Source organism: Siphateles boraxobius, unplaced genomic scaffold (genome assembly GCF_051911475.1).
Source record: "Siphateles boraxobius isolate OS27281-9 unplaced genomic scaffold, OSU_SipBor_1 138, whole genome shotgun sequence".
Classification (NCBI taxonomy): Eukaryota; Metazoa; Chordata; class Actinopteri; order Cypriniformes; family Leuciscidae; genus Siphateles; species Siphateles boraxobius.
In genome coordinates this window covers 487,501-502,500 of record NW_027508742.1, presented here as the reverse complement: position 1 = coordinate 502,500, position 15,000 = coordinate 487,501, and the positions used below count along the sequence as shown (strand labels likewise).

At 43.2% G+C, this 15,000-nt stretch overlaps 1 protein-coding gene across 1 annotated transcript in view; it reads right to left on the bottom strand.

The window, feature by feature from the left end:
- The window catches only part of LOC143738117 (F-actin-uncapping protein LRRC16A-like), a 47,937-nt gene that overhangs the window by 19,462 nt on the left and 13,475 nt on the right, over positions 1–15,000 (bottom strand). Inside the window, exons 15-21 of the mRNA XM_077230038.1 lie at positions 13,169–13,245; positions 8,959–9,063; positions 7,839–7,908; positions 7,547–7,628; positions 7,229–7,328; positions 7,053–7,107; positions 6,477–6,649 (exon numbers count right to left, since the gene is read on the bottom strand). Of these exons, the coding sequence (XP_077086153.1) occupies positions 6,477–6,649; positions 7,053–7,107; positions 7,229–7,328; positions 7,547–7,628; positions 7,839–7,908; positions 8,959–9,063; positions 13,169–13,245 (662 nt within the window). The remainder of the gene's footprint in view (positions 1–6,476; positions 6,650–7,052; positions 7,108–7,228; positions 7,329–7,546; positions 7,629–7,838; positions 7,909–8,958; positions 9,064–13,168; positions 13,246–15,000) is intronic.

Here is a 15,000-nt window from a genome sequence, read left to right as displayed (position 1 = left end):
AGTGTTTGTTTGTGTGGTAACAAAGAAATCCTCAAAATGTTTAGGAAAAGTGCTAGACTAATCCCCACAACTGAAAAAGGTGGTCTTGCTACCCCTTTATGGACAGACAGTGAGTTCAAGTCATTGTTTGGGGAGCAGATGGACTCCATAGTGACTGAGTCATTCAGATTGGATTTGAGAAAGAAATTTGATATTCACCCAGAAAAAGTATGGTCCATTGAAGAATGCAAAAAGGTGTTGGGTGCATGTATCAGGAAGAGAAACATAAAAGGCATTATCTGCTGCCACAAAGAATTTAGCTTATCCATTGCACAAGAACAAGCTAGGTGTATTGCTAAGTTAAAAGAACAGAACAAACAATTGTTCACTCAAGTTTCCTGTCTCACGAATAAGGTGGGCCATAACAAGGCCTCAACCAAATGTGACTCAGAAGACCAACAGTCAGAGGAGGTTTATCCTGATTTAAAAGCTTTCTTTGAAACAGATGTAGCCATCCAATCAGAAACTGATAAGCCTGTAGATTCAGTAAAGGTATGTGTCGCAAGAAGATCTCAGGGAATTGAGGGAACTGAAAGTGTTCCTCCCAACTCTTCTGTTGTCCAAAACCAAACTGTTGCCAAAGCGTTAAGACCTAAGGATATAGAAAGACTATCCTAAAGCTTACCTTCGGTACGTACAGATTTTTCTGTATTTAGAAGGGCATTGATCAGTAAAATGCGTCTTTACGACATGTCGTTGGCAGAAGTCACACAGCTGATGTCACAAATTCTAACTGAATCTGAATTCAACAGTTTTGAGTCTGCTGTTACTTCTGAACTACAACATGCCAGAAAAGATGAATTGAGAGAGGGAGTTCTGAAAGCATTAAAGAACATTGTTGGACCGAACATGGACTGGTCAAAGATCACTAGTTGTGTACAGAAGAAAGATGAGAATGTTAGTGAGTACACTCAAAGATTTTGTCAGTCAGCAGCAGCATACAGTGGGATAGCTGACACTTCAGAGATGGTGCTAGAAGAAAATGGTCCCCTAGTTCGCACATGGTTTGATGGTCTGTTGTCAGAACATAGAAAAGCATTGCTTTTCTTAGAAGTCACATGGTCCGCTAGAACCCTGCAAAACAACTTGGACAGGTTAGCTACTTGGGAAAGAGATTCTGATGTCAAGGCAAGAGTAAAAATTGCAGCAGCATCCTTTAAGGTCAACACAGAGAATCAACAGAAACGCAAATGTCCTAAGAGAGAGGGCAGCATTTGTTATTACTGTGGTAAACATGGACATTGTCGAAAAGAGTGTAGGAAAAACAAAAAGAACTTTAAACAAGTTAACAATGTTACTCAGCTCCTACTCAGTCTGCTTGCTACTCTGAAGCAGCCCCTCCCCTCATCATTAAACTGGGGCAGCTTGTTGACGTGTTAACCATTTGGGCTGTGAGTGCTGAAAGGAGTCATACTGTGCAATTTTCACTTTTCCATGAGAATCAATGTATGTTATGATTGACTAACCATTAGGGACGGGCATGATTAATCGACGATCGATTATTGATCATAAAGAATTTCGTCGATCACGTTAATTTGTTATCGATTATCATTAAACTAATGCTGCTGCGTTGCGTAGTGTGAGTGGAAAGTGAACGTGTTCCCCGGGCTGGTTGGTCAAGTTAGCGCGGAGGTACCTGTGCATCCCGGCAACGTCAGTCCCCTCAGAGCGGGTGTTTTCAGCGGCTGGACTGAAGCCTTGTTTACACTCGACGCGTCCGCACGGGCGCGAAGGTGAGCGCGGCAAAAATGACGTCATTGCGGTGTTCGGTGTTTCACAGGCGAGCGCGTCGAGTATAAACGCCTCGTCTGTTTGGGGAGGTGCGCGCGCAGTCTGTGGAGACTCGCGCTGCAGAGCCAGGCGAAAGTGTAAACGAGGCTTGACGGTCAGGTTGCGGTCGCGTCTGACCTCAGATCATGTCATCAACATGCTTATCTTTCTCAACAAAAATCAGTAGACTGGTGTAGAAGTTGTATGTGAGTTACTAGTTATTTTTTATGAGGCTTTGTTAAGTAGCCTAGCCGAATTGATTGTTACAGTAGGTAGGCTAATCTCTCTCACTCTCTTTCTCGACTCCGTTCTTGGATAGTTTTGAGTTACATTTTGACAAAACCTGTCAGATCTATGTATTATTATGTTTTTGGTTAAGTTATTGTTTAACATGATTTTTTTTATTATTTATTATGTTGGAACAAACGAGGGTCTCTGTTTAAGAACGCCAACTCGCAGCTGCAGGTTCCGTTGCTTCCGAGCACCGCAGCGCATATATCTTCAAGTTTAGCCTAACCGAACGTCCAGTTTTACTGCCACAAGTTGATCATCTTGTAATAAAGATCCAATCGAGGATAAACGCGCTGTATTTTTGTATTTTCATTGCATTTTTAATTTATAAAAAGTATATAATATAAAAATAAATAATGAATTTGAATATAAAAATATTAATGATTAATCGATAGTCGATCGTTAATTCTCCCGACGATCGACTAAGAAAATTTAATCGAATGCCCATCCCTACTAACCATTATACATTGGCCGGGATGCCGATATTCAAAAGCGATCGTTTGTTTACCCCAGGGTTCTTAAACTAGCCAACGTGCACGCGCACTCAAATACGAGCTTTCAATTTCTCCCCCGACTTGACATCAAGACGGGGCCGGATATACCATATATGGACACCGCAGAGGAGGCCCGCCCTGCCCCTCTCCCCATCATATTCAGTCAAGAAAGATGCAGAAACGTAGTGCACACATGAGTTGCTCTGTGGTTGACTGTCATAATCCACATTCTAATGTTTTTTCTTTACCCAAAACTGACCAAACTACAAGGGACAAGTGGATGAGATTAATTTTTAATGACGCTGTTCCAACAACCATCTCAACTTGCTCAACGTTAGTTGTCTGCGCTAAACATTTCACAAAAGAATCTTTTACAAATTTGGGGCAATATCAGGCGAAGTTTGCCTCAAAGCTACGTTTGGAAAAAGGTGCCATTCCAACAATCAGGGACTTGCCTGAATTTGAAACGGTAAGACTGTGTTTTTATTACTATATTTTGTGTAACAAACAGCAGCTAACTACTAATGCGGTTAATGTATGTGATGTAAACACGGGGAATGGCTTCTACGAATGCTAGCCACATCTTTCCACTTTGTTTTACACTACAGTAACAGTAGGTTACAATGCTTGTATGCAAACGAATGACAAGATGATTTTGATATATCTGTCAAATTACAAACACTGCTGTGAGTAGACAAGAGGGAGATTATGACATTGACACTTTGATGCATAATATCCACTGCAGTGTCCACCTATCTAAAGGCTGTTTTAGAGTATATGCATGAGTCAGGATGGTATTTTAGCAAATGAGCCACTTCACTGGACATTAGTAATTTAGTAATTACTAATTTAAAATCTGATACATTGTAATTATTAAGTTTTCCCTCAGTGATAAACAGACTAGAAAATGATCAAGCTATTATTTAATATAATCGTATATAATATAACAATGACAACATATCATTGTATTGATTTTTTTATATAATAGATAAGGATAGATCAATTTAAAAAACAGTCAAGAATTAATAAACATTAAGAAAAACATAACGTTACATGTCTGCAGATGAAAATTATTAAATATCTAAAAAACCACAACGTCAAAAAAGGCAAAAACAACACATTATAGCAAACGTTAATCTCTATAACCACTGTAAGCTGAAAATAAAGTAGACTACATCTCCATTAATGTAATCTACATTAAATTAAAGCTAAACTTATGTGGGAGAAAATAGCAAAAAAACGTTTTAGCTCGTTACTGATGTTAATGTATATGTCTCAGTCAAAAAAATTGTCTTTACCATTCAGAGACATGTTGATGTAGACGTCCTTCAATTGACTGTTGTTCCTCTTCCGTTTCCAGCTCTGGTTTAGAGTCTGGCTCAAACATATACGGTTGAATCCCGTAGGTCGCGGCCAGGTCGGGTTCATTAACAACTTGCGCCATGATCTCTTTTTGGAATGATATGCTGAAGTTACCTGCGGTGTCAAGCCCCCTCCTTCCTGCCACCAATCAACGCGCCCCTCATTTGCATTATTAAAATGACCGTCCACGACAGCCAAAACCTCGCATCAGATCTCGCGAGACAATAATGCATCCAGAAATAAGGGTCAAACGAGCTCTGTGTTTATTTTTTTCCAATTTTTCTTTTTTAGAAGGGCATGAAATGACTATAATAGAGCGTGGGTATCAAAGTTAATACTACATTATGACTCCTTTTATTTCCCCAGTAACTTACAACAAAGACAAAATACTTATTTTTGTTTAATAGAACAAAAGGACATGACGGTCTCACCCTTCCTTTGGGGAACACTAAGTTAAGTAAACTCACAGTCTTAAATGTTATGCTACAGCACAGACCCTTCATCAGTAATGGTGTTAGGTCAGACTGTAAATGTAAAATGACTTCATGCAGTGTCCACACTGATGAATGAAACAAAAGAAACTTCTGTCACCTCCTCCCATTGGGGAAATTGGTTAACTACCCTCACAGCCCCGAACATTGTTTTACAGCGTGCACCAGTCAAGAACCCATCCTCATGTATGATGTCTGCAATGACTGAGGATTTGTTAGAGGATGAAGGAGAAATGACTCATGATTGTGTTACGCTTACATACACACCTTCGAGGGAAGTAAAAGAAACTCCCATAGAGAATTCAGGATTTGAGTTGTTTGTTAACGGTTCAGCTCAAGTAATTGAAAGTAATTCAGAAACAAGCCATTAGAGCCTATGTGGCATGAACCACATTAAGTGATGTTGATTACAGCAGCTGCAGTATTGTGTCAGGAAAAAAAAAACCTTGACTAATGTTTCACACTGTAACGTTGTTCCCCCACCTACAGGGATAGGTTAGGACACGGAACCAGTGAGGAGCCCCGGGAAGAACCGAACGCAACAGGCTTCGGTGTTAACCCTGGGGTGAAGATTCCCTCATAGGCCTTCCCTATCTTAGTCCATCCTTACCTCACTCTTCCTTAGGTGTCAAAGGAATTAAGAAATAGGGAAAGATGGAACAACAATAGCAGACTCAGAAAAAGTTTACAACCCTAGTGTTTGAACAAATACTGCTCTACTGTCTAGCAGACTCTGAAAAAGTTTACAACCCTAGTGTGTGAACAAATACTGCTCTCCTGTCTTTTGTTTTCTTTCTTACTCTGTGCAGATACCCCTGATGACTGTCCCGAGACGCATACGCACCGACCTCGTCATCTGCGTATAAAGCCACAAGAAAACCTCAAGAAAACGACCAGACCCACTGCCGAACCAACTATCACAAAAAAATAAAAATAAAAATACATAACGAATCCATAACACATACGAAACCTTCAGTCATCCATCAACATGATCAAGATTGTCGTACCAGTAACATCACAGATACTCTCGCTTCGCACAAGATAATAATCTTACAGAACAGAGTGGCCTTGGATTCAACACAAGGAGGAGCCTGCACCATCATCGGACCTGAGTCCTGCACCGGGTTAATGGACACAACAGAGAACTAGAACAAAATCCAACAAGACATTCTTGATCTTTCAGCAAAATTACATCAGATGACTGAAGATAATTCTTCATGGTTCGGAAACTTGATTGGGAAACCCTGGCTGTGGATAAAGGAAATAGCAATTATGTTGTTGTTTGTTCTACTGGCTATCTATGCGTCCGCAGTATCAAGTGTTTCATACAACATATGAATCACGCCTCTCACGAGAAAATCACTTCCTACCAGAAAAGACTATTACCCATAGGAACGTCACGGACCCTAAACCACGGCTGATTGGATTGGAATTGGTAACACTCTCAGTATAAGGCAGGCTCCTAAGCCTGTATGCCTCATTTACATGCTTTTGTTTCAGAGTTTCTCCCGCCTTTATGTAACTCCTCCCCCTTAAAGGGTATATGAACTACTGTATACTGCTTTAGTTAGACTTGGGTAAGATTTTGGATGAAGCAGACCACAGCAAATAAAGAATCCTGCTTAAAAGATTAGCCAAGTCTCCTGGTCTTCGCTTCTGAGTTTTTCTACACTTAAGAAGAACAAGGTTTACAACAGTGTCACCTGAGTTTGGTGTGTGTGTGTGTCACCTGAGTTTGGTGTGTGTGTCACCTAAGTTTGGTGCGTGTGTCACCTGAGTTTGGTGTGTGTCACCTGAGTTTGGTGTGTGTGTGTGTGTCACCTGTGTGTGTTGAGTGTGTGTGTCCTTTGAGTTTGGTGTGTGTGTGTGTGTGTGTGTGTCACCTGAGTTTGGTGTGTGTGTGTGTCACCTGAGTGTGTTGAGTGTGTGTGTCACCTGAGTTTGGTGTGTGTGTGTGTGTCACCTGAGTTTGGTGTGTGTGTGTGTGTGTGTCACCTGGGTTTGGTGTGTGTGTGTGTGTGTGTGTCACCTGAGTTTGGTGTTGACCTGCAGGGCTTTGGCCAGCATCTTGGCCCCGAAGTCCCCCATGTTGTTCCCGCTGATGTCCAGGTGTGTCAGACTGGTGTTCCCGCCCAGAGCGTTCAGAACCAGCGACAGATCGGCCTTCAGACGCGAGTCTGCCAGAGACAGAGACGCCAGCGGCTACATACACACACACACACACACACACACACACACACACATACACACACACAGAGTCTGACACCCAGGTAAAATTATGCATTCTCCCGTCAGAAATGAATATAACTAACTTCTATCACAAAACAGCAGCTGAAGATGAAACGTTGAGTCTCAGAGCTTTCCAAAGACATGCATGATGTCAAGATTTGATGCAGGAAATGTTGTTGCCAAATTTGAAACATGACTTCGCCCACTAGGGGAGGAGCCTAAATGAGCCCTAATGCAATGTTTGATTTCGAAACGCTTTCACAGGATGAATTTGGAGTGTTTTGCAGTTTCAAATGATGCTTAACCTATGATGATTATTAAAATCTGTGATAGGGAAACAAAGCAGCATCCAAACGGGACGGATCTACAGACTCACTGAATCCTCTTCCTGAATCATTTGGACCACGGAGACCAGAACCTGCCCGAGATTCCTGAAACACACACACACACACACACACACACAAACACACATACACACACACACACTGTAACTGAACTGGATTGCATTATTTGTGAGCGTCACATGAGCTCAGAACTTATTTAGAGTCTCACTTGGTTTTGATGTTGCTGAAGTTCCTGCCGATGGACAAGTGTTTGATGGAGCGGTTCTTCCCGAGCCACTCGAGCAGCGTAGACATATCCGAGTCCAGCCCTGCCACACACACACACACACACACACACACACACACCTGAGTACTGAATCAACACAGCAGCAGACGGCAGTGTGTGTGTGATTGTGTGTGTGTGCTCGTGTGCGTGTGTGTGTGAGCATGTGTGTGTGTGTGTGTGTTTGTGTGTGCGTGTGTGTGTGTGTGTGTTTGTGTGTGTGTGTGTGTTTGTGTGTGTGTGTTTGTGTGTGTGTGTATTAACCGTTGTCAGACACGTCCAGGCTGGTGATGTTTGGGATCTCAGCGATGCAGCCCTCCAGAATCTGAGCGCCTGCTGACCGCAACTAAACACAACGACAACAGGTGAGTGCGTGTCGACCGGCCTGTGTGTGTCAAAACTAAATATTATGACAGTAATATTTATTTTTGTTTTGTTTTTATTAAGTTGTCATAGTAATAATTAATATTATTAAAATAATCTATATATTTTTTTAATTTGCAGTTTTATTCCTCAAATGTTGTGGCCCTTGAGAAGGTTTGGTGCGGGACAGTACCTCACAGCCACTGATGTCCAGAGCTACATCTCTCAGGTTAGAGTTACAGGCCAGACCAAGCAGCAGAGCTCTGAACACATTAGAACATCAGCAGAACATCAGGAGAACATCAGCAGAACATCAGGAGAACATCAGCAGAACATCAGCAAAACATCAGGAGAACAAAAACATCAGCAGAACATCAGGAGAACATAGGAAGAACATCAGCAGAACATCAGCAGAACATCAGGAGAATATCAGGAGAACATCAGCAGAAAATAGGAAGAACATCAGCAGGACATCAGGAGAACATCAGCAGAACATCAGCAGAAAATAGGAAGAACATCAGCAGGACATCAGGAGAACATCAGCAGAACATCAGGAGAACATCAGCAGAAAATGGGAAGAACATCAGCAGAAAATAGGAAGAACATCAGCAGAACATCAGGAGAATATCAGGAGAACCTCAGCCAAACATCAGGAGAAAATCAGGAAAACATCAGCAGAAAATAGGAAGAACATCTGTAGAAAATCAGGAGAACATCACCAGAACATCAGCAGAATATCAGGAGAACATCAGCAGAACATCAGGAAAACATCAGCAGAACATCAGGAAAACATCAGCTGAACATCAGGAGAACATCAGCAGAAAATAGGAAGAACATCAGCAGAACATCAGGAGAATATCAGGAGTACATCAGCAGAAAATAGGAAGAACATCAGGAGACCATCAGCAGAACATAGGAAGAACATCAGGAGAGCATCAGCAGAACATAGGAAGAACATCAGCAGAACATCAGGAGAACATCAGCAGAAAATCAGCAGAGCATCAGCAGAACATCAGGAGAGCCTCAGCAGAACATCAGGAGAACATCAGGAGAGCATCAGGAGAACAGAGGAAGAACATCAGGAGAGCATCAGCAGAACATCAGCAGAACATGATCAGGAGAACGTCAGCAGAACATCAGCAGAACATGATCAGGAGAACATCAGCAGAACATCAGCAGAACATGATCAGGAGAACATCAGCAGAACATCAGGAGAACATCAGCAGAACATCAGCAGAACATCAGGAGAACATCAGCAGAACATCAGCAGAACATGATCAGGGGTCTGGATGGACTGTTGGACTGAGACTCACTTGAGTCCTTCAGAAGGGAGTCTGGTTCCAGAAAGGCAGATGTTCTGGAGGGACGAAGCACTGCTGAAGAACTGCTTGAAGGAGGACGGAAACTCCTTCCCTCTCCTGCAGCACAGACCATCAGACTGAAACGTGTGAGTGAGTGAGTGTGTGTGTGTGTGTGTGTGTGTGTGTTTGTGTGTGTGTGTGAGAGTGTGTGTGTGTGTGTGTATGTGACACAGGGTGTGTGTGAAGCATCTAGTGCAGTAGTGTGGCGTATGGAGCTGCTTGTAGTTAGTGTATGCTGCTTTGCAACTTTCTGCTTTTTAGGTTTTAGGTTTTCCACCTCTGACCAACGCTGAATATTACCTGGATCTACTTATGGTTGAAGTCTGGCGGCGATGGGGTATCTGATGACGGGGGCAGGTTTGAATAGACTGGGAGCTCTTAGTCAGAGCCCTGCACGTCAGCGGCACAAGGTATAACAGCTGGGGCTGAGTGGCAGCTGTTCTCGGCAGACCCTTGTGCGACTGAGCAGTCCTATTCAGGAACTGCAATGCTCACCTCAAGCTGAGGAAGGGCCTAGAAAAGGTGGCCTAAAAAATGCCCACTCAACTTACACCTGGACAGGATACCGCGCCTGTCGGGTCATTCCACCTCTGCAGTCGAAACAAAATAAATAAATTCTATACCCTTAAACTGGCAACATGGAACATAAGAACCCTCCTGGACTCCTACGGCAGGTCTGAAAGACCCCATAGAAGGACAGCCCTGGTTGCAGCCGAACTGAGCCGCTATGATATCGACATTGCTGCCCTGATGGAAACCAGGCTCCTTGGTGAGGGGTCTCTAACAGAGGAGGGCATGGGCTACACCTTCTACTGGAAAAGCTATCCCCCAGGTGGACAGCATCTGCATGGTGTGGGACTAGCCATTAAGAACACACTACTGCCAAGACTCACTGAAACACCAGTGTACATCAGTGAAAGACTGATGACACTCCGTATACCCCTGGTGAAAAACCGCTATGCCACTCTCCTAAGTGTTTATGCTCCAACTCTAACATCTGATAGTGAGTCTAAAGACTCCTTTTACCAGACATTGGATGAGGCTCTCCACCAGATCCCCAAGAACGATAAGATCCTCCTGCTTGGGGATTTCAACGCTCGTGTTGGGCAGAACAGTGGGATATGGAAAGGAGTTCTTGGCAGGCACGGGATTTGTCAGGTCAACACAAATGGCTTGAGGTTGCTTACCCTCTGTTCTGAGCACGACTTGACCATAACCAATACCATCTTCCAGCAAAAGACCAAATACAAAACATCATGGATGCACCCACGCTCCAAACATTGGCACCTGATTGATTATGTTATCGTCAGACGTTGTGACATCAGAGACGTTCTCATACCCCGGGCCATGAGAGGTGCGGAATGCTGGGCAGATCACCGCATGATCATGACCAAGGTCCTCATGAAAATGCGCCCCCCCTCATGCGAAAACAAGCACCCAGGAGGAGGTGTTTAGATTGTGCCCGCCTGGAAGTCACAACTGTAAGGAATGAGTTTCGTCGCTCCCTGGCTGAGAAACTAGGGGAGTTAGAACTCCTCCTTAGGGGTGAAAACGCCACAGAACAGCAGTGGACCTCTATTACTACGGCCCTCCAAGAAGCAGCAGCCCAAACAATCGGCTGTAAGAGCAAGAACCACCAAGACTTGTTTAATAACTCAGAGTCCATCCATAATCTATTAAGCAACATGCATAAAGCACATCAGGAAAGCCTAAAAAACCCTTATCCAACACCGCCAGATAGCAATGGCAAAAATATCGTCGGGAAGTGCAGAGAACTCTTCGGAACGTACAGAATAAGTGGTGGATGGAGAAGGCTCATGAAATTCAGTCATTCGCTGACAGAAATTATATGCACAACTTTTACAATACAGTCAAATCCATTTATGGCCCAAGAAGTCACTGCATCACCCCCCTGAAAACAGCAGATGGGATCAAAGTCCTGAAAGACCCGAATTGCATCCTGGAGAGGTGGGCTGAACATTTTAACGCCCTACTGAATCAGGACTCATATGCAGACCATACCATCCTGGATGAACTTCCTGAATTTCCCCCTATTGACAACCTTACCCATCCTCCAACTTTCCTGGAGGTTTTGACAGCTGTCCGCTCCCTGAAGTACAACAAGTCTTCTGGCCCTGACAATATTCCTGCAGAACTGCTAAAACAGGGAGGGTATCTCTGCACAAGAACACTACACCATTACATCACATCAAGGCTTGGGCTGATGAATTCATCCCACAGCATTGGAGGGATGCTAGTATTGTCACCATATATAAAAGCAAAGGGGTTAGGGCTATTTGTGATAACCATAGGGGCATATCACTTCTTGCTGTGGCAGGTAAGGTCCTGGCCAAGGTGATGCTACAAAGACTGATCAATGACATCACAGAATCAATGCTACCCGAGTCACAGTGCGGGTTTAGAAGAAACAGGAGTACAGTCGACATGGTCTTCACAACCCAGCAACAACAGGAAAAGTGCAGGGAGCAACATAAAGATCTGTTTATGGCTTTTTTCGACCTCTCCAAAGCCTTCGATACTGTGCAGAGAGATCTCTTGTGGGAAGTCCTCCTCCGGTTCGGATGCCCCACTAAGTTTGTCAACATCCTCCGTCAGTTTCACGATGGAATGACTGCTAGGGTGATAAAAGGAGGTCAACAGTCAAGCCCTTTCCCTGTGAGAACAGGGGTAAGGCAGGGGTGTGTACTGGCACCAGTGCTTTTTAACATCTACCTCATATGCGTCACCCAGCTTCTCCACAAGGAGATTGAAGACAACAGTGGGGTGACAGTAGCGTACAGGCTGGACGGCAAGCTGTTTAATATCAGGAGGCTGCAGGCAACCACCAAACTGAACAGAGTGAGGATACTTGAGCTGCAGTATGCCGATGACTGCGCTATTGTATCTCACTCTTCACAAGACCTCCAGTCTGTCCTAGATGCAGCAGTGAGGGCATACAGCAGGATGGGGTTGACCATCAACACTGCCAAAACAGTGATAATCTGCCAGTGGAGTGCAAACACCCCATCTGCACCACCCATCTTTTCTGTTGCAGATGATAAACTGTTGGTTGTTCCATCATTCAAATACCTGCGGAGCATTATCTCTGAAGACAATAGCATTGACAATGAGGTACAGAATAGAATCAAACAAGCATCAGCTGCCTTTGGAAGACTCCGGCGGCGGGTTTTTCAGAATAAGAACCTTAATCTCAACACAATAATCTGCGTCCACCAAGCGGTCTACATCACCACCCTCCTCTACAGCTGTGAAGCCTGGGTTACTTACAGCCGCCACATCAAGTCCCTGGAACACTTCCACATCTGCTGTCTCCAGCGCATCCTGGGAATCACTTGGCATGACAGAGTGCCCCACACTGAGATTCTCAGAAGAGCAGGTTGCAAGAGTATTGAGGCAACAATCACCCAGCACCAATTGCGCTGGTTGGGGCATGTCATAAGGATGACCTACAACCGTCTGCCCCGCAGAGTGCTATATGGCCAGCTACAACAAGGCCAGCGCTCCGCTGGAGGACAAAAGAAACGCTTCAAGACCAATTGAAGACAGTGCTAAAAAAGTGCAAAATAAAACCTGGGGACCTGGAGAACATGGCTGCTGACCGCAACAGCTGGCGGCAGTTATGTCTAGATGGGACCCAAGCACTGGAGGAGGAAAGGACAGTCAGGAGACAACAAAGAAGGCTCAGGAGAAACACTCCCATAAATACTAGTAACAGCAATACCATGTATATATGTCCGACCAGTAATAGAATATGTGGATCCAGAATAGGATTATTCAGCCATCAGAAAACTCACCATTTAAAGACGGAAGTGGACGTCATCATCGGATTCGATGGACAACTACAAGCAAGTGTGTGTGAGAGAGTGTGTGTGTGTGTGTGTGAGTTTTGTGTGTGTGTGAGAGTGTGTGTGTGTGTGTGTGTGCGAGCGTGTGTGTGTGTGTGTGTGACTGTGTGTGTGTGTATGTATGTGTGTGAGTGTGACTGTGTGTGTGTGTGTGTGTGTGAGAGAGTGTGTGTGTGTGTGTGTGTGTGTGTGTGTGACTGAGTGTGTGTGTGACTGAGTGTGTAAGAGTGAGTGTGTGTGTGTGTGTGTGTGTGTGTGTGTGTGTGTGTGTGTGTGTGTGTGTGTGTGTGTCGTACTTGTGGTTGAAGACACTTCTGGACATGTTGAGAACCGTCAGGTGTTTGAGAGAGCCGCGCTGCAGTGACGAACACACCTGAAGAACACCAAATATGATCATCCTCAAATTTATAAGGAACCTATATATTTTCATGCATAAAGACCAAATTAAAATGTTACAGTAAAATGTATATTATAAATATGTGTATAGTACTATTTGAAAAATATTTAGTTTCTATTATGTTACATCATTGCATTGTAATATATTCCTCATAATACTGTACTGTTATATGTGTTTGAGTTATTTAAATAAAATAGTATTTATTTTTATCAATTAATTTATTTTAATCAAATGTAATCATTTATTAAACTGAAAATCACATTGTGATTAATATAATCAATATATTAATTTTAATAAAATTTCTTAAATTATTTAAATCAATTTTCTTTTCTTTTTTTAACCAAATTTATTTGTAAGTTAGTTTATTATTTATTAGTTATTTACTATTTAATTATTCATTTATTATTACTTAAAAAAAAAAAAGGTTTTACACAGTTATTCTCTAGAACAGGGGTCTCCAACACGTCGCTCGTGAGCTACAGTAGCTCGTGGCCTGATTGGTGTAGCTCGCCAAGGGGCCGTTCACATATCGCGTCTTTTGCGCGCTCAAGTTCGTTATTCCAAATGTAGGAAGCTCATAATTGAAGCGACGCGCTCATTTTTCCCAGGCGCAGCGAGATGAAAAAATCCATTAGCTACTAAAACTTCTTTGTCATTGTGGAGAGCGCAGTGCATGGTTGCATAGCAACGACAGACACCGCGGGAAAATCAGACCGAACTTTGCTATTAATAATAAAAGATAAGCTAATGTGCATTGTAAACGTCAGTAATTTATCTTTTTTTGACTCATTTTTTTTAATAAAAATAATTTAAAGGCTGAAATATGCCAGGTTTCTTTTTATAAATCTTTTTTTGTCAAAACTTTATTTGAACTTGTAGGCTACATGTTAGTAGATAACATGTCGCAAAACACTCCTTTAAAATCTGGCCATCATTTTTAATGTTGTTATTTTAATGTTAATGTAAACAAAAAGTGCATATTAATGCTCTCAATGTTATTTGCTGGTTTTCGACATTAAACTTGGTGAATTGATTTTATTGTGTAGTATTAGTACTTTTTGAACAGGATTCTGTGATAACTTTGGTCACTATAATCATGAAATGAAATTTTCATGCCATTTCATCTCTAGTTAAGATGCACTATAAAATCAACTATAATTGTGTTTTTACAGTATAATATGCAAAGTACAAGATTTAAGGGATCTTCTTTAAGAAAATGAATCTCTGGTTCTGTTCTTTTCTCTGACATTTAAGGGTGACATAGCCTATATAGGCCTACAAAAACTATTTTAGTTCTAAAACAGTTTAGATAGATGTTAATATGAGAGTTATGAGACATTAAGAGATTTAAGTATTGTATTACATGAGCAGTTCTCGGCCACTATCTTTTTTAAAAAGTAGCTCTCAAATGAAAAAAGGTTGGAGACCCCTGCTCTCGACTGTCCCGGACCCCATCACTCCTTGCGGCCCCTGAGGGTCCGGACCCCATCACTCCTTCCGGCCCCTGAGGGCCCGGACCCCATCACTCCTTGCGGCCCCTGAGGGTCCGGACCCCATCACTCCTTGCGGCCCCTGAGGGCCCGGACCCCATCACTCCTTGCGGCCCCTGAGGGCCCGGACCCCATCACTCCTTGCGGCCCCTGAGGGTCCGGACCCCATCACTCCTTGCGGCCCTGAGGGTCCGGACCCCATCACTCCTTGCGGCCCCTGAGGGTCCGGACCCCATCACTC